This window comes from Crassostrea angulata, chromosome 4 (genome assembly GCF_025612915.1).
Source record: "Crassostrea angulata isolate pt1a10 chromosome 4, ASM2561291v2, whole genome shotgun sequence".
Lineage (NCBI taxonomy): Eukaryota > Metazoa > Mollusca > Bivalvia > Ostreida > Ostreidae > Magallana > Magallana angulata.
The window spans coordinates 38,752,861-38,774,059 of NC_069114.1; the positions used below are offsets into that span (position 1 = coordinate 38,752,861).

The 21,199-nt window shown below is 33.6% G+C and overlaps 1 protein-coding gene across 1 annotated transcript in view; it reads left to right on the top strand.

Moving 5' to 3' along the window:
• The window catches only part of LOC128179266 (mu-type opioid receptor-like), a 30,579-nt gene extending 13,946 nt beyond the window's left edge, over positions 1 to 16,633 (top strand). Inside the window, exon 2 of the mRNA XM_052846647.1 lies at positions 14,433 to 16,633. Within this exon, the coding sequence (XP_052702607.1) occupies positions 14,492 to 15,640 (1,149 nt within the window). The 5' untranslated portion in view covers positions 14,433 to 14,491 and the 3' untranslated portion in view covers positions 15,641 to 16,633. The remainder of the gene's footprint in view (positions 1 to 14,432) is intronic.
• The last annotated feature ends 4,566 nt before the right edge of the window (positions 16,634 to 21,199 follow it).

A 21,199-nucleotide genomic window follows, 5' to 3' on the forward strand; every position in this document is an offset into this window, starting at 1 on the left:
GTTTTCAAAAGATGACACTATTGGTACTATTGGTACTTTATTTTGATTTGATGCTAAAAGGGAGCCATGATAGTGTCGAATTACAAACTGAGATTACATGATTACGTAATATAGCTGTCTCGTATCAGACAAAGAGTTATTTCTGTGAAACTCATTAAAACTACAGAATTGGCAAAAACTACAGAACTTGATGACCTATGCTTTTTCGTGATTTAATTTTTTTCTTTTATTTTGGTAAAGAAAAAAAGGTAAATAGCAAATACTGTCTTTTAAGTCTTCCAAACCTTGAGGAAAAAAGAATTTTAAAATAAAAGGAGCCATATAAACATTAATAGTAACCGTAGTTCTTAAAATTAGCAAAGGTTTATCTGATGGCATTAATTTGTCCAGAAACCAACCGAAAATGGACATCATAAGTCTGATTAAGGCGGTTCCGGTTTTTGATAAATACACAGAAAAAATAATCTCTAATGTGCACATACTGTCTGTTTTGCTGGAAGTGGACCTGATATGCATAGAGATAACATTCAGATCCCGTGTCTGACAAGGTTACAAATAAGGAGACAATTCTTTGAAGCGCACTCTTAAACTTTATATTCTCACTGTGTTGTACTTTCTCGAACAGTGAGTGTTCTGTGGTGAGCACAAAGGTCTTATAACGCAATATAAGACCCAGCCCACGATGTCGAATCCGTTAGTCGTGTTATTCATCTGCGGAAACGGTTATCCTTGCCACGAAATAAAAGCTATTCTTGTGTCAGAATACTATAGTAATCGGATTTGGATCGGATAAACCCTGGGTTTTGGGGCGTAAGAAAGGTTTTTGAAAATCCCGATCAGATACATGTAATTGTCGAAGACTGGATCTGAATATAGAACACCACTCGATGTGTACGCCTGAACTTGAGTGATATCAGTTCGAAATGAACGAAAATTAAGATGGCTTAGGTCTATCTACCTAATGTAATAAAAAATAGATCTTTGCTCTATTTCATCTTGGTAGCCACACAAAAATCTCTACGTAGCGACGTAGTTGGAGCGGATCAAAGATCTAGTTTTAATAAGATTTTAATCAACCTTAAAATTAATCGATAAACAATGTATTAATTCAACTCGCCGACAAATTTACATTTAATCTACTTGGACTATACAAGCCAAAAAACACAAAGTTAAAAACCAATTTCACGAATTTGCTTAACTTTTTTCCTCTCTCTTTATAAATCGCGAGTTTTAATGAATCATAATGGCCCAAATAGTTTAATGTCTGTTATAGAATTTACTAAAACGGCGAACCCTATAAACTAAGGAGGCAGTCTAAAAATGGCTACGACCGTCGTAAGGGATAACATAACAGTCGTCGAAATTTCGTCATTATTGAGTTATTTAGTCAGAATAATATCTTCTTTAAAATAAAATAACAATATAACATGAAACATGAAGACAACAGCATTCATCTTCCAATCGCAGACTTCACAGAGTGTCTAAATTGATCAATTAAGTATGGTAATTTTTGTGCCAAAGAAACGAATCTTCTGCCAAAGAACTCTTTGATAAGTTAATATTACTGTTTAAGAGAAGATATTGATTCAACACAATCGCCGGAGAGCTACTGAATATTTATTAAATTAAGATTTACGGAAAGGCGTAGTAAAATTGGATAGGAGGTCTGTGGCAACGCGCTTTGAAAAAAATTAAAGTGCGTTAAATTTGGGACAAATCAACGCACTTTGAATTTATTTTCAAAGTATGACTGTACATCAACAATTTAATCATCAAAACACTTAACGCACTTTGAAAAAAAAGTATAAATCATAAAATATGGACTTCGTTCTTAACTGATTTAGTATTTAGTCAGATTAAGTCTTTATCTAAACAATAAAATGCTTGCTTTGATGATGCATGCAGGATATATGAAGGTATTGACACTGCATAAAAAAATACATAACCCGCGTTGATAGAGCTCTATGTAATTTTCTTCTGCAATGATCGCTACCCCCGCATGAATCATCAAAAAAAGCATTTTATTGTTTACATTTACGCCTTCCTTTTAAGAAATTGATTATTTGATTGTAAAAAGTAAGTAATTCAATAAATTACTGTTAATGTAATCAGTGTGTTAGCTAAAAGAAACAGCCAAATCGTCTCCCATGGGAATCTGAGTCTGACATCATCATGATTATTTCGTGTAGTCCGTGATTTTTCTTAGGTCGCTGTAAGTTTCAGTCAATCGATAACCGGGCGTGTAGATTTCTGTCTGGATGTTTCATTAAAGCCATGAATTAACTAGAAGTTTCCGTAATAAATAGAGGTAATCATACTTGGTATATGTAAATATATTTATTGTAAACACTGTTTAATACGGTCTAACGGTCTAACTTCACTGGGAATCAAGATACAGCCCAATTTCCAATATATCAATATCCAAATCGATTACTTGATGAATTCACCAGCAGCTTTCCTTCCTAAACATCTAGCAATTCCAGAAAGTTATATAAACAGAGTTTAGTCAAATAAACTGATCGTTTTCCTATCTCTGAAAGGAGTAAATAAGATAATAAAAAATAATTGGAAAGACAGCTGACGGCTAGTTGGCGCAGTTTATTTGATATCGGTATTTTGATAAATAAACAAATATCAACAAACCCTCGAACAATTGCCCTTTATATGTAAATTGTTTACTAAATGGTTTTTAATTGCGATGTTGCTACTCAGGATCTCATTGGTTTTCTTATCAATAAAGCATATTTAGAGTTACTAAGGTTAAAACAGTTATCTATAATATTTGATGGTCTTAACAATTTTGACTGGACCCTGCACAATATTTTTTCAAAGTTCGTTAATATCGACCATGTCAACGCACATTGGTTTTTTTTTCAAAGTGTGTTGACATCCATGGTTCCAAGTTAAACACACTTTGAAAAAAAATTCCAACGTGCGTTGCAACAGGGTCCATCCCAACACACATACTTTTGGAAACCAACTTACAAACACATATAGGAAATAAGCTTCTTTTTCAATCACCAACTTTCTTAAAGGTACATAGATACGTTTCGAAATCAAATTTTAATTTTTATGGTTTACATGTGCATTGATTGTCCAAAATTTGAAACAAGTTGTAAGATAGATATAGAGAAAAGAATTCATTGTTAGGTAAACAAAGCTCGAGTCTAATATTTGTTTACAAATAATGTGAAGTTAGTAATTGCAATTATTTTGACAAAAATAACGTGTTGCAAACAAGATAAATTGATTCAATATGTCCATTAATAATATGCCAATAAAAGGAGACAACACATGAATGAACCCTATACCAATACGAAACATACATGTACATGTATTTATACTCTAACAAGACTTCAACTTTGTTTGCAAAACAATGAATTTCAACAATGTTTGTATGCTTGAATTTCAAATTTTGCATTGAAAGCATTGACAATACCCATATTAACCATTCTAAAATTAGAAATGGAAAACATCTTGATCTAAATTCGTGTCTAGGTCCCTTTGCTTTAAGCCCATCAAGATGCTGTACCGAATGTTTTTCTTATAGCCACATATTTAAAAATGTTTAAAACTAACTGGTCCTTTTTTTAAATAATGTAAAAAAATGAAAGAAAGGTTCCAACCAACCCCCTCCCCCCAAATTAATTTGAATTGTAAGGACTGGTAAAGTTCAGTGTGTGTGTGTGGGGGGGGGGGGGTATTTTATATGTTGTGGCACGTTTATTCTCGACCTTCCTTTCAAAAAAGATACTATGTGCCTGACTGGATATCAAGAAAGTTTTCCTTTTATTATTTTTGTTATAGACTTTGTACGTGTATTTAAAACGGAATGCATATACATGTAGTTGAGCTAATTAAATACTATGCGTAGCTTGCCATTAAAACAACTTGTATTCAAGATAAACATTCAGTGATCTAATAAGAATTACAAAATGGTATTAAAACCTGCATGTTGACACTTTCAACAACGTTAACTTAGTTTTTAACGTGTTTATTTTCAAGGGTTTTGAGTAATGACATTTTACTGCGCATTTTTATTTCATTTGTGGTGGAAATGCATCGTGAATCGTAAATGGGGAGACAAAATTACTTCCCGCATTAAGCGGCAAATCTCCGTCTAATGATTTTTTTTTCAGGCAAATGAGACAGAGATAATTCAGGAACAATTTGCAAAATGGTAAAAATATTTCGCAGAGATTTTCGCTATAATCACGTTGATTTAAAAAAAAAAAGGAAAAAAAAGAGGTTAATTGACTTGTGCTTAGATGGGGTTTTTAATGAGCGGTTATAAAAAGAAGCAGAACATTTACAAGCTTTCATATTTAAGAAAAACATTATACAGAGTTACAACCTTAAAATTTGCATAAGATAGATCATATAAACGCTCAAAGAAGAGTTAAGACTAAAAGTTCTTAAAAAGCAGGATATATTCCCATTGAGAGGGACTGTTATACTCTTATCTCCAAAAATTATGTCAAAATTTAAATTTAGATTTTAATGGAAGGGAAACGGATAACATTTTAAACATTAATATTTTTACACTTGAAATTTTTAGAAGAAAAGATAATTTTTTTAACATAGGCGTCGGAACCGGGGGGGCTAGGGGGGGCTTAGCCCCCCCACTTTTTTTGCAAAGTTATACCTAACCATTAGAAACATAGCATGATAGAGGGTTCAGCCCCCCCCCCCCCCCCCCCACTTTTTATCGCAGGAAAGATTATTGTTCCTAAATTTACCTTGAAAGATTGAGAGGTTAGATTCAGAAGCATACTAGCCCCCCCCCCCCCCCCCCCCGGATTAGGAATTTCATGATTTTGGAGAAGAAAAATATGGGTAAGTAACTTTTTTTTTTGGAAGTGTATTTAACCCCCCCCCCCCCCCCCCCCCCACGGATTAGGATTTCCATGATTTTGGGAATTACTTTTTTCTCAATATTTCTGAGGATTAGTCTAGCCCCCCCCCCACTTTCAATTTGCTTCCGACGCCTATGTTTAATTAATATTGATGGAAGTTGATATGAAGACTTCTCGAGTTTATTCACACAATGAAGTCTAGGGATCAAAGGGGGGGGGCATACTTTTGATGGGTGAGCGTTAATTCTACCAAACCACTATTTTGATTATTACTTGTAAACTTTTATATAACACATAATTTTAAAATATAAACCATAACTAGTGGGTCAGAAAGGACCTTAATATGGATTTAAAATTTAACACAGAAATGATCGAAATCGTCTTTTTAATATCAAAATATTTATATATTAACGTCAATATGCCACATTTTAAAAATTTCCTCAATATACATAAAGTTAACTGCAATAATGTAGCCCTCTCCCGATTTTTTTTTTGGGGGGGAGAGGGCTACAACTCCATAGGATCTCCGTAATGGTGCAAGTGCGGGAGTGATTCACTCCCGCAACGATTTCGTCTCAAATCGTTTCTAAATGATAATAACATTTGCATTTCTTACCTGAACACAAACGTTGTAGATGTCTATGGCATAAATTAATCCAAAAATATCAAGTATAGTCCATATATCGGTTATTTTTCGTGTATGTCAACAACGAAAGTTGAATTTGTCCGCCATGTTAATTGACCTTGACCGGTTTTATTTTGGGACAACCAATGAGAATTCAGGAACGTTTAGCTCAGGTGACTAATGTGACCCATGGGCCTCTAGTTTTTTTTGGCTACATTATTGCAGCTATACCTTCTCCGATTAGAAGGCACAACTGAAGATAAAAAAAACCCCAAAAAAACTAGAGGCCCGTGGGTCACATTATTCACCTGAGCTAAACGTTCAAACTTCAATCAATATAACGAGCTAGCTCCACTTTATGTTAGCTGCAATAATGTAGCCCTCTCCGATTTTTTATATCTGATGTTTACTGGAGAGGGCTACAATTCCACAGGATCTCCGTAATGGCAAAATTAATTTTTTAATGCGGCTGACTTCGGTCTGAAAAGATCGATTTTATTTTATATTGACTTCCTTTAGATAAAATGATTTTTTAATTCAGGTTGAACAAATTAACCATATATAAATCAAAACCAGATAAAACTTATCAGCATGTACAAGTCGTCTTTTTCAGTAGCCATGACAGTTCTCGCGTGATTTTATGGGATGTACGCTTGGAGTTTTTAGGGCTTGATAACGTGAATGTCAGTGTAAATAATCGATCTTACCCCGTTATATCACTAAAACATCATTTAAGGAAATGGTATATAATGAAAAATTCATATTTACCGCGTTAATTATGTTTAAAATAGGGGAATTCCTATATTCAGTTCAAGATCCGCTCCTGAATTCTTATTGGTTGTCCCAAAATAAAACCGGTCAAGGTCAATTAACATGGCGGACAAATTCAACTTTGTTGTTGACATACACGAAAAATAACCGATATATGGACTATACTTGATATTTTTGGATTAATTTATGCCATAGACATCTACAACGTTTGTGTTCAGGTAAGAAATGCAAATGTTATTATCATTTATAAACGATTTGAGACGAAATCGTTGCGGGAGTGAATCACTCCCGCACTTGCACCATTACGGAGATCCTATGGAGTTGTAGCCCTCTCCCAAAAAAAAAAATCGGGAGAGGGCTACATTATTGCAGCTAAGAAGGTAGTGAGTCCTTTTCATAAAAAATCGATTTCTAGATATGTACATTAAATACTAATAAGCTGCAAACATACTTCTGATGAATACGTGTGTTTAAAAGCTTGTAAAGGTAAGAATGAAGTGCGAAATCCCACATATCTTTTTATTGTAGAACAGAAAACAGACCTTTGGTTAATTATGAAGGAAAGGTACATGTATGAATTTCCAGCGCCAAAAAAAACAACAATGTTACTGTTAACGAGGTCTCTCACAACAATGCTAAAAGGGACATTTTTATTGCAACGCGCCTATTGATGCATCAGTACTGTAACGTGTTTTGTCCTGGGTTCTCAGGGATAAAATATGAAATCAATTTTCCTCTAACTCTACCTGAGCTAATAATGATTGGTATAATAATTTTTCTCTAATTGGGTAATGTTTACATCACTCAATAATTAATGGGGATAATGTGTGAGGTGGGCTTTCTGTACTGTGTGTCTTTACCCGGTTCCTATTGAGAGAGATACTTGGTGTCTCAATCTTCTTCAGATTTACTACACCAAGCACCTCACCTCAATTCCCTGGGTTTTTTGCCACTAGTCTCTACTTGACCCTACCTCTTAACTCTGCTCTCTTTCTTCTTACTATTTTCTTTCTTTCTATCTTGTTTCCTTGACCTTAATGCAATCTTTATTAATTAACTACTGCTTGCTTAGGTTAAAACATTTTTGAAAATTTCGCTTGTTACATCAATTTCTACACTAATTTTTAACATAATGGATATTCAAGGTTAGAAAATAAGGTCCTAATATGGATCGTATACCTAAATAGACGTAATGATTCTTAATCTTCATGTAAACGACATGTAGATTTTAAATCTCTCATTGTGACAGAAATTCAATAATGCATTTTGTCTTATGGTTCAGTTGGATTTTCTTAGGTCTCTTGAATTATTTTTTTTTCCAATAAGGCGTCAAAGCAGATTGCAAAATATTTATAACAGTGACGAACCTACTTAACATCAGGTTAAAATTTGCACATTTTTCCCGTTTTTCACAATTTTTTACACGACCTGTTTAATGCATGTAGGAAGGTATGAAAATGTTCTTAGGTTTATAGCAACAGCCTGTTACTTTCATCCCTTCCTACCCAATAGATGTAATGTAAATTAGAGCATGCAGTCCGTCCTAGAATGAGGAGACTTCCTTCCACACCTACCAAAAGACAAACACGGTCGTCAATAGCTAGGCATTGAAAAAATAGAAGCTACATCATAAATAAGTAATACATATTTTCATAAACTTGTTTTGGAGTGGGTTGGGGTTTTTTTTTGGGGGGGGGGGGGGGTTGTTGATTGTTTTCTTTTCCCCTTTTTATTGGAAGATTTGTCTAAGGAAGAGACAAGAAGGAAGAAAACAAATGTTAAAAGTATACAATGTATATGATTTTTGCTTGCAAGAAAAAAGGGTTATTATACATTTATTGCATGATTGTGAGGGAAAATATGAAGATTTATCCCCCCATGGAAAATCATATTTCCCGAGGGCAACGAGAGGGGGAATAAATCTTCATATTTCCTAAACGTTCGTGCAATAATTTTTGTATCATACCGAACGACAGGTGATAGTTTAGAATGCATCGGGTTCTGGTCGTTTTTCAAGTCTAGTACAGCAATACCATAGGTTTCTTTCTATGTCAGCTTTCTGATATAAAAAGGATTTAAAAAGAATTTTTTAATAAAATTAATTATTTAATCACATCGTATGCTCATCCTCATGGTTTTTAATAAGCATGTAATGATAATTTGAAGGGGTAGGATATGATGAAAAATATGACGATGATAGGGAAATATGAAGCTTTATTGCCCTGGCACGTGATTGTCTAGTCTAAGAACCAATCAGATGTCGCGTTATATAGAATAATCATATTGAGGTTTAATAATATCTTCTTTAATTCTTTTTGTCAAGCTGTCATTCTTTTTTCCAAACACGTGAAAAAGCGACGTCTTGCAATAATGAATTGGGGTTTTTCTATACAATTGTATGATATTCATATGTACAGTACAGCTCACGAGTATCCCGACACCCACCGTGTAAAAAACACGGTGGAAAACGGTCTGTGTCACACCGTGCACACGGTGTGACACCGTGTATGTGTATTGGAAAATTCAAGAAAAAGCACCGTGTCGCACCGTGGCCGCCTGTGTAACTCCGTGGCCACTGTGTTACTCCGTGGATATCGTTACCTGAGACGTTGATAGATATAGCGTATGTTTAGAAATAAAGAAATTATGGCTAAACAAGGGTTGAAACATATACATCCTTTTCATATTTAAAAAAAAAAGAATGTCGACTTAAGTTGCACGGACCCAGAAAGTTGTCGAGGCTGTCAACGTGAAGTTAATTTTTTGTGATCTGAAAACTCGACGTAAATGGGTACCTTTTAATTCAATTGTTCTTAAATAAATTGAAATAAATTCACCAAAAATATTTAATAATCATTTAATATATAATCAAAATTCAAATCAATTTAATTCATCTTGGTTTTTTTTCTTAACACACGTGATGTTGTAACTGACGATCCTATTAAAATGTCGGGAGCTTAAACGTCTTATTTCTGTTATCTTTAAACACTTTCTGATTTATTAATTAATTTACTGCCTTACCTTAAACCAATTAAAAATGAGAAATGAAAACATTTCAGACCATGTTTTTCTAAAAACATGTGCTGTTGATGTTCTATAGAAAAATAACAAACCCATATTACCGGTGACTCGAATAATTTGGACTTCAGATATTTATGTAGCAATAAATAAATAGATTATAGATAAATGCATGTACAAACTCTTGTTAAATTATATTCAAGCATTGTACATGTATTAAAAATATTCCCGCATTTCATAAAATAATTTTCAACTTTATATCACTCGTGCGATGTACGGAAGCTGATCAGCATTCCGAAGCATTGTCTTTCATCTTGGGTTCTATACACAACAGGTGTTATTGTCTGTCTTGTTAGGTGTCATTGGAATTTACAACTGTGTGTATATTTGGACGTCTGAACAGGTGTACTCGAGATGCCGTTATTCACACCTTTCCGCGAACACCTGTTTGGTAACCCATCACAACCCGTCGTGTGTATGGTCTGAATATATCTTACTTCTACTTTGTTAGTTCAATGATTTTTCCTAATCTCTAACAAACAAAAAAATTGTCTGTAGATATGTACACAAACAACTACACGTAAGACTATCGGCGCGTGGATCCGGGGAACAATTCAGCAACTCTATAAATGCGGGAATTTCACAAAGTATTAACTTGCGATAAGAAATTATTTACCGGGTACACATACATGTATGTACAAAAAAAACCTGATTGATTAAAAAGATGAATGAGATAATACCGGTAACTTTTTGCAAGCATTTAGAATAAACACAACTTTACTGATGTGAAATAGCGTCGACATTTTAACGAAAAATCTTATTACATCGTGAACTTTACAAACTTTTAGTCATTGTGTTGAAATCGTTATTAAAACCATGGATCTAAAATAAATGAATTAAATTCATACAAATAGAACTCTTATAATTCTAAAATGATTGCACAAAAGTACTCATACACACAGAGAGAGAGAGAGAGAGAGAGAGAGAGAGAGAGATTTTACAACTTGATATTCCAACCCTCATGCATGCAGTATAAGAATGAAGAAACTTAACATTTCAAACACTGAATACTTCATTGTTAAACATTTTTCTATTTTGCGGACTAAAAAAAACCAATAGAACGACATTTTTTCCATATCATGGAAGGAGCACGTGGTCTATCTCGCGGGCTGATTTGATTGACAGGGATAGCACGTGGACCCTGACTGCATATATTCTATCGCAATTTTAGGGAAAAGGGTTCAATATAATGGAAACTATAAATCTAACTTATTACACTGAATTACAAGTAAAATGTACTTATATTAAACTCATACTGGTACTCTCTCTCTCTCTCTCTCTCTCTCTCTCTCTCTCTCTCTCTCTCTCTCTCTCTCTTATATGACGATCATTAAACAATCAAACAGTATAATTATTGCAATACTGAGTAGTTTCTTGGAACACAAATAATTTCTAAACTCAAGTTGCTATAATGATGAAATAAAAAATTATCAAGCACCGATCCACCGAATTCTTAGCGCTATGAATATGTACCGTGCGGTACTACATGGACAAGTACATCACACATATGTATAAAAGAAAGAAAATTTGAAAATATATTAGATATAAAGCTGTATAATTATATTATTTAGAGAAAGTACATTTGTTTTCAACAACCCGTTAGATTTGTTATCGTTGAATAGAGTATAAGTGAGAAAAGATCACAGTTATGGTTTTATGCACTATTGAAACTGCCAAACTACAGTTACTGTAACTACAATTACTACTACGTTTAAAAACGGACTGAAACAAAAACTTATGGAACCGTTTATTTGAATGTTAAAACGGAAAAGAAAGTGTTAGTGTTTTAATTGATCAAACCTTTATGTGGGCGATATCGATTTTTAATATTAACAAAAATCAACCGTGTCAATCGCATACGTCTGAAAATTGCGTGCATAAAGATTTTATTTATTTCTATTTCTTTGTCTTTTTCTTTGATTCTCTTACGTACATCAATAAATATTTTATTCTTTATAAGTTTTATTCCTAAATCCTCCTTTTTTCACAGGTAAATACCGCGTATTACACCGTGTTATTGTCCGTGTTGCATCGCGTTGCACCGTGTCGCACCGTGTTTTTTTCTTGTTCCGTGGCCGTAACAGAGAACAATAGATCAAAGGTACCGACACCTCTACGCTCAGCGTGGACTTTCAAACACGGTGGTCGGTGTTTTTGTCGGGATACTCGTGAGCTGTACTGTATATTGCATAGTTACTGTATAAATTCATTCTATTCAACCAGGTTTATTATCGTGTACGAGTAAACCCAAAATTTTCCATTATAGTAGCTACACCTCGAAGACCGTCATATTAACCTTTCTTCGTGTCTGTTGTACAGATTTCTAGTTTTAGTTGAGATATTTTATTTCTGATCGTTTACAAACATGCACTAAATCATCTGACGAACCAAGTACAAGACGATGACAGAGTGCTCCCAGTAATGCTAGATTGACAGAATCTTTAGTACGTCATGTACCTAAAGGTCTCCGCATCTATATATTCTAGTGCTATCATTAGAATTCCAGAGCAATAATTCCTTTGTCTTAGGCGGTTTGATGAAAGCTTTGTTACATGGATCGCCAGGAGAATACAAAAAGGAGAGCTTCTCGTGTTTCTATGTCACTAAAATGACATTTTACAAATAGGACTTTGATGCTGGTCTGTCACACTTGATACTAACAGAAAGATACATTATTTAATCAAATTCCTTATATCTGTGACTAAAATAATCTCTGAGGAAGAGGGTTGTCGAGGGTAAGGTAATAATTAATTTACCAATTAATGTTTTCAGTAATCGATGCATCTATCATTCAAACGTCAATGGAGGTGATAGGTTAAGTTAGTATACCCAGTCAGTGGTTACGACAGAATTTATGAAATTGAAAATAAATGGATACCCTGTACTCTTAGGTCCTGTAATATATTTACACCTTGCGTGAATTCCATGCCGAATGTTCGCTGACCAGTTGTTGGAGTCGTTGAGTCTCGCTCCTGCTCTATAAGACAAAGTTCTCTAGGGACATCATACAGGGAACGAGTGTAGTTGTCAGTTTACGTTTTTTTTTATGTGGGTAATTGGATTTCTGTTTTCTGAATCTAAATTTTTTAAAAAAAGGTTATTTTTCATCGCAAATCCAAAATTGCATTTGCGTTGTAAAGAGATAACACAGCGTACCTGATTAAAAAGCCGACTTGAAAAAAAATTTGTACGGGGTTCGGTAGTTTTGTACTAATCATAAATGTATAAACTTTAAGAAAATTACAAAGGACTATACCTATGGTTTGAGCCTAAAATGGCCCCTTAAATGAACATTGTCATTTTACGATAATTCTTTGTTATATTTGTACAAATATACATTTGAATTTTTTTCATAATTTTCATTTTGATATTAATGCCCACAATTTAAAAATATGACATCATAAAATTTACCTTTTCCCGCCATTTTTGCATTTTTAGCATAAAACGGCTTGTTTTGAAGCAGTTTTTCTTTAAGGAAACATTTAGTGACTGCTTGAACAAACAAAATATTTTCCCCAAAGATGTATCTCTCCAGTACTTATTTGGATATCGAAGATGTGTTTAAGTGACTACAACCAATGAAAAGAGGCAACAGAGACAGTTTGGTAAAGGGGGAAGTAAACTGTCACAGAACTTTAAATTTCAATACATTTGCATCATATGGTAACAGTATATTACGAAACATATTCCCTAATTAGACAAATATCTGGCATAAATTGCTTGAGAAATACTGCAACTAGTCACCAAAAACCTATAGTCCCATTTTACCCTATTGTTGGTCGTTATTGCCCAATATAACATTTTTGTTTTCAGGTTTTGTTTTTTTTACTTTTTTGGTAGGGGAAATTTGGATATAAATGTGACACTTTTCGATGAAATTTCCATTATTATCTAACGTATTCACTACCATTAATTAGATCTAGTCTTTGGATAAAACAAATACATTGATAACATAGTGATAAACCCAAAAGCTACGTTACTCAATTTGTATGCACACACCGCTGCAGTTATGAGAGTGTATACTTCACAAAATCATGATTCAATGCTATAATGTTCGTGAGTCTCGCGCGCTTCAATTTTGCAGCGCTAAAATCATTGATTGTGCATCTTTACCCATAATATAGGGTTATTAGCTACAACTTATCCATACGATAAGTGAAACATATAATAATTGGCGTGTCTATTAAAAAAACGTTATTAATATTTTATCTAAAATATTCTTTACAGGATCCCTCGTAAGCAAAATTTTCACAATTTGTCAAAAAATATCGACAGACAACAAAAAGGAATAGAAACAGGATTATGTACCATAACGGAGCTTAATCTTTTGATTAATTAATGCAAAATCAATGCAAGTAAATTACGAAGCAGATTATTCCTTCAACTTTTGGCAATGAAATTATAATGTTACTCATCCTTTCCTTTGTTCTATAATATTTTCGATTTCAACGTCGGTTCAGATATGCATTGCTTTCTTTAATAAATAGACGCTTGGGCGATTTTGAATATCTATTTATCATTCATCATGTCGCCATTTAATTACGCGACTGGCATATTATGAAAATGCGGACCATTAGATCATGATCTCTGTTATCAGTAAATTACATCGGAGAAAGAGGCTTAAGTTAATGTTCTAATGGGTGTATTCTCGTCATCTTGAAATTCAGAGAGGTGATAGAAAAATAATGTGTTTTCGCCATGTTCTTGATTGAAGTCAAAGCTTTTCATTAAAGTATGATAATATGACATTGTTATGTGTAGAATCTACCTCGTGCTGCGATGGATTTGTATGATTATTTCTTAATTTCTTTAGAAGAAACAAAAATGAATATCGTATAACTGAAATAATTGTTTTATATTTGAATACTGAGTATCAAATTTACTACGGTTAGATATTTCAGACTTTTTTGATAATTGAAACTGAAATATATAGCCTATTTGAGTCTAATCCTATTAAAAAGTCGTGATCGATTTTTTTAGGGAAGGGAGGTTTACGTAGTCTATGACTCGCTTTGCCATAGTTACATACTTTATGCTTTTCAACTTGCAGTGTTTACGGAATAAAAGGATGTAGAAAATAAAATATTTGAATATTATTTCAGAACAAGCAAACCTAAGCCGACCTGGATAGAACTTTCGATTCTGCTTCCTTAAAAGAACGATGGAAAATGCCGCCAATGAAGAAAAATATGGACAACAGCAAATTGCAGATTTCATACTCAACAAAACCCGTCAACATTTCAGCTATGATCAGCCATCGAATTCTTCGTCCGATTTCTATTTCTTCACGGTGTCTATGTATTTGTATGTGCAGCCAATTTTATGCGTGTTTGGATTTTTAGGAAATTTTATATCGGTGTTTGTGTTCTGTTCCAAACCCTTGCGGAATGCCTCCTCTAACGTTTACCTGACAGCATTATCTTGTACCAGTTTTGTGTTTTGTCTCTCGAATTTCCTTGTCTGGTTGGAAACAGTGCAAGTTCAGATAATACACCAAGAGGTTATATGCCAAAGCATTGTTTACATCACGTACGTGTGCAGTTTTTTAACTGTCTGGTATGTCGTCTGCATCACTTTTGAAAACTTCATTGTAACTGTTAATCTACGTCTAGCTGTTATCGTCTGCACGGTCCATAAGGCACGCATTATAGTGACGTCACTTGCAGTAACGGCAATTGTATTGTATACTTTTGCATTGTGGACAACGAAGGTTAAACGGAGAGGTGGGGAAATCTACTGCGACATCGAAAAAGAGTATCAGAAAACTCTTCACGCATTCACTTATGTGGACATCTTTTTAACAATGGCAGTTCCGTTCATAGTAATGTTTTTCTTTCTTGGTGCCGTATACGTTAAACATATTATCGTACGGGTGTCCTGTAGCAGAAACTGCGCATTTCCAAATGCAAAGCGACCTGCAAAAAGAAGAGGGGGTAGAACCGATTCTCTGACCAAAATCACCAGGGTACTACTAGCCATTGGATCTTCTTATTTTATCCTATCTGTTCCGTCTTGTGTGAATAAAATTCGAACAATTATTTTGTATTTGAGAGACCAACAGGAGGCAGCAACAAGGGACTACTGGGCCGTATTGCAGTTCTGCCAAATGATTTACTACCTGTCCTTTTGCTTGAACTTTTTATTTTATTTGAAGTGGAGTGTGAATTATAGAAAGGCGCTTAAAGACTTGTTCCAGTTTCTCATTTACAATCGCGATTCTGACAGTAAAACTATTGAAGTGCCATTATTAAACATTTTCTCCCGTAAACCAGCCTCCCAAGAGTATGAGCAGGTAGCAACTGACGTATAAAACTAATCAGGTGTTTACCTATGTATTAAACAAGTCGAGTCGGTACTTCTGTATTCAACAAGTTAAGTTGTGCTCAATGCATAGGAACAATTGTATGGTTGCCAACATATTACGGATCAGGTTTTTCTTTTACTGTTTACATGTACACCAATCAGGTTGTAAAGCCTTGTGTATACCACCAAATATAAGTGGTTACTTAATAAAAAAAAGTTTGGGTATAAAGGTAGCGAACATTGCAGAAAAAATACCAATCTTCGTTAGCGGTTTTCTGCCAATTATTCTGCATTGTTCTCTATATTCATAACCCGTATGAAACACAAAAAGAATATTTCATCGTTAAGTTTTATATCTATCTCTGATTTTTTCGTCTATAACCTATGGCAAGAGACCCAGGGGGCAACATCGCTCACTAGGATAACATTTGTCATAACTCTAATCAGCTAGCAGCAGGGTCTGAAACCAAGGACAGACTATCCAGTCTAATACAAAGAATGGAATAACAATTTACAGTGTTAATCTATTTATTTCAGCTGATTACAATCCATTAACAATTTGTTAACAATGTTTTATCAGCTTATTCATACTAGTTTAATTTAATTATCTTCCTTGTGCACCTTACAGAAAGAAATATTCAACCTGAGAAAATACAACTTGCAGCATATTTAATGTTTCTTTTTATTGCCTGAATATAGAGAATAACGACTGGTTCGTTGTCATTTATTACATGACAGGATGCTTTGTGCCAATTTTAGTGTTTCTGGAGAAGAATACTATAGTATTTTAAACTGGACCCCTTTTTCACTTTTCGAATTACCTCCCCTTTAAAGGGAACCTGGGCTGCGTTTTACAGAAGAACTTACGACTTACGACCAAATTATTGAATCCTGATTAATTACTAACTAATTACTGTTCTATTCTAATGGCTGTAAAATAAGATTATGGAAATCAAATGTTGTAAATAAACGGTTTTATATGAATTTTGTTTCTTAAAGACCATTCTATGAATATGAAAATATTTACGACTTTGTAAAATGCAGTCTTGGTCTTTGAGTTAAACAAACTTGAAATGTCCTTTATTTTAATAAAATTGATAGTGCTTCTTCAAAGAATGCCTTATGCTAAGTATGGTTGAAATTGGTCTAGTGGTTTTGGAGAAGAAGATGAAATTGTGAAAAGTTTACAACGACGACGATGACAGAAATCGGACTAATTTTGATCCGGAAAGCTCACTTGAGCATTTGGCACGTTAATGAGATGAAACAGCCAATTCTCTCATTCCTGCGAAGGTTTCCATGCGTAGTTACAATAGCAACATGTATACAGAAGTGTAAGGACCGTCGCGAAACAAAGAGCATGCCGCAAAAACAACTTGCGATAAACATTACACTGTACATACATGTAGCTACAAGCTACACATTCAAATTCAAAATTAAAGAAAATTGAAAGTTTAAATTTCACATTTTATGAACAAGTTCATGTTAAAAGTCGGGTATTTCAAAAGCATTGACCCTGGAGGTGCAGAGGTGAAAGCTTGGTAATATTTATGCGCTCATTGTCGCTTATATGTAATTATGTTAACATTGTAAAAGCCGTAAAGTCCGAGAAAGCAGGTGCCCTGAACAACGAAAAATCCATTCAAAAGAGTTCGGATAATCAAGAGAAATAACGACATTTGTTTGGTTAACTGCGTAGGCAGATCTATATATGGACATGCAATGCAAACCAGAAATAATGCTGAACACTTTCTTTGATAAAAACCTCGAATTCAGCTTGAATAAGATGTGATAATGTGTAGACGATTTTTTGTTGTTGTTTCAATTGGTCGATGCCAATTATAGATTTTATTACCCTCATCTTGACAAGGAGCTCTTTTTTAAGATATAGGAAATTTAAATTTACACCCAAAATATTCAGTTCTTATTTACTAAATGATATACAGTATAACGCGGTTACAGCAAATTGATTTTCATTCCCCGTGACTAAATTACATGTTGTAAACTTGACTGATATAACGAATTACGCTTATAACGAAGCAAAAATGTAGTTTATTTCTTAAATCAAAAGAGAATCTTGGGGTGGATGTGATGGCATGTCTCGTCATGTTGACTAAGCAGAAGACTGCCTTAAATCTTTGATCCAAGTAAAGGAGATGTTTTTTCCCAATCTTCAATCTTCGGGATCATTCTTGTAAAATCTCGCTGAAGAAAATTAGTAGGACTTCCGTTTGACAAATGCAATAATTTCACGATCTCTCGAAATGGAAAGAAATCTTTATAGAAATTTTCTGAAAAAGTCATGGATGTCTTGTGGGATAATTTTTTAACAATTTTATTTTAATGTATCTTATTCTCATTTAAAAAAAATACATTTAAGTGCTTTATACATCTTATTCTTCAAAATGGTCATATATTTCACTTTTCTTCGCTTATTGTCTCCCCTGGGACCGTAATTAAAAACGTTGACGCCAGTTAGTCGATTTTCATGGGTAGAGAAAATTCTTTAATCTATTATATTAAGTACAAGTTACTGATGGGAAAAATCTAAAAAGATATTTCGTAAACTTTATAAAATACAGCATTAAAGCCCATTTTCAAAATAGGTAAAAAATTACCTGTAATATTGATCTTTTTTAAACTATTCAACTAATATTACTACTACTCATTTCTGACATAAATACCATTTAGGGCAATACTCAACTTAAGATATCGGAACCAAAACTGAATATCGGAATATTAAACGAATTTATTAACAGCAGTGGGTAAAATTAATTTTTGTTAGCAACCAATCTGTTTATTTAGACCTTGCAAAAGCTTGCATCTGCATTATTTGATTACCAATACACAGACTGGTATCATATATTGTATAATATTATATTAACATCTACCGAGTATGGTTTCCTCTATTCCTTACGAAAACTTATAGTTAATTCATAGCTTTATAGAAACTACAAAACTGAAATCTTCACACGCCCCGTTTATCGATTGGTCGAAGTCTACAGCGGCTGAAACTGACTGGACTGAAATCTACACGCACCGTTTATCGATTGATCGAACCCTACAGCGACCTAAGAAAGATCACCGACTGCACGAAATAATCATGCTGATGTCAGACTCAAATTCCTATAGGAGATGATTTGGCTGTTTCTTTTACCTAACGTACTTTAGAGAATTTTACATACTTTATATATTCAATTTATTAATTAGTTAAAAGAAAGGTGTAAATATACACAATAAAATGCTTTCTTTGATGACACATGCGGGTTATGAAGGTATACTCTGTCGCGAGATTTTGCCTCCACCACTTTTTGCTGATATTTCGATAATCATAAATAACTTTGTGCTCAAAGTATGTTCATCCACTTATATGAAAAATGTCCAGATTATCTGTTTTGAAACGCCCCCTCTACCGCTTCAGGTTTCAATACACATCTCAAAATAAAAAGTCTACGGGGGTTTTGCATTGCATCAGCCATTAATAAGCCAGGATGATAACGTTGAAAATTGCACGAGGTATCCCGAGTACTTCCGAATGGAGAAAAGAAGTAAATATTTCCCATTATATATCTCCGAAAGAAATTTGTTTTGTTCCTGTGAACTTTTATGAGTGAAAAATGATAACGTTACTGTTCAATGAAGATATCTTGGATATATTCCCTTTCATCGATTTCAACTGTATTTCTTTCACAGGTATGTGTATTTTTATTAAAAATCATCAAAAAGTGATGGAAGCAACAACTTGGGACAGACTATAGCTATCATTGCAGAAAATTTTACAGAACCCGCTAACGCGGGCTATTTTCTGCAATGTCGCCACCTTCATTTCCCGCATGAATACCAAAAAAGGATTTTTTGTCAACCAAATTTTTCCATTTTTTTTTTTTGCCCAACTTTGAGCTTTGTTGCTACAAGTAATTTACCCAATACAAGTAACTGAATCAAAAATCTTCCAATGAGTCCAAGTTCATTTGCAATGAAATAGAACAACAGATTGCGTTAAAGGTCGTAAGAAAAGGATTTTATTGTTTAAATGAGGTTCAACATAAGTTTATACAAATGAACACGAAAAGACAAGGATCACAAGTACAGTATCAGTAATAAAGTTTTTTAAAAAGTTGAATAGTACAATACAGTAGATTATATAGGTTTGTTTTAGAAAGAGCAAACTTTTAAAATTTTCTGAATTAATCTTGACAATGTTTTTAGTTTTTTCTCCATCATAAGTATTGATCAGCTCGTTAAATTTTATAATATTTAGGATTTCATAGTATCTCTTGGACAAAAACAGAGAGAGATGGGTAAAATTACGTACAAGTAACTTCCATATGACACCTGAGGTCCACGATGGAAATAACAAACAACTAAGAAAAATTAATTTAAAAGTATACACATGTATACACATACAACATCAAACACATAAATACAATTATTAAAAATTAGGTTTTGTTATATCGTTTAGCTGACGGAACGTCACAGTTTTATGTGATCTTCATATCTAGATTATCTGCTAACATACTTGTTTGCATTGATGAAACATGTGATGCGTTTTTAATATTATCTACGAGTATATTGCTTGTCTGCTCTTTCAGGTTGGAAAAAAAGATAAATCGGATACGTCATTTAGGACTTCATTAGGTAAACGATAATATTTTCGTTTTTGTTCCCTCTAATGTTTGAAAACAATTAAGTAAGGGTTTTGCGGGTGAAAAATACTTTAAAATAACGTTTTTCGTTTTTCTTTGATAGTTGCTGCTTTTGAAAACCAGTCACGGAATCTAGATATCTAGTTACCTATGTTAATTGGTTTTAAATGTTGTCAAACCCCCCTCTCTACTGTGTATTCATTTGAATTATTAATCACGCGCGTGCACAGGGTTGTTTTATAAAACCTTAACAAATGCTACCGGTATATTAAAGATATGGCCCTGATAAAATTACCTTTTTCAAGATCATGATATACATGTACCACGAAGTATAACGAATTTTTTAAAAATAATTCTAAATTAATCTAATTCATTATACAACTTTCGCGAGATATCAGAAAAGTTTTTGATATGGTTCCACATGCATTGTGACTAACAGAAATTTATTCCAATCTCATTTGTGAAAAAAAATTACCCCCCCCCCCCCCCACTTCTCTTTATGTCTGACGGAACTCCGATTTAAGTGATTTTATCACATTTTATTGTTTAATGTTTAAAACAAAAGGATTAGACATAAGTTCTGAAAACTTAGAACGCCCTTTCCTACGTAAGTAGTTATAACGCAAAGTGATGCTCAATATTAAACGCGAAACTATCAAAGTTCAATAGATACCTGTACACAATGTAGTGGTTGAAGTTATTGCAGTAGATATACAGACAAGTAATTTGTTTTATAAAGTTTTATAATGACAATAGATATATTCTTTACTCAAATCCAACCGGATTTCAGTATATATATCAGCAATGGCATTACATTCAAAATGACAAGCTAATTATAAAATCGATATTACAAGACATTCTTCACTTCTCTGACCTGAAAATCTTGTTGTCTACAAAGTCGAAATCTGAAGACTTGGTAA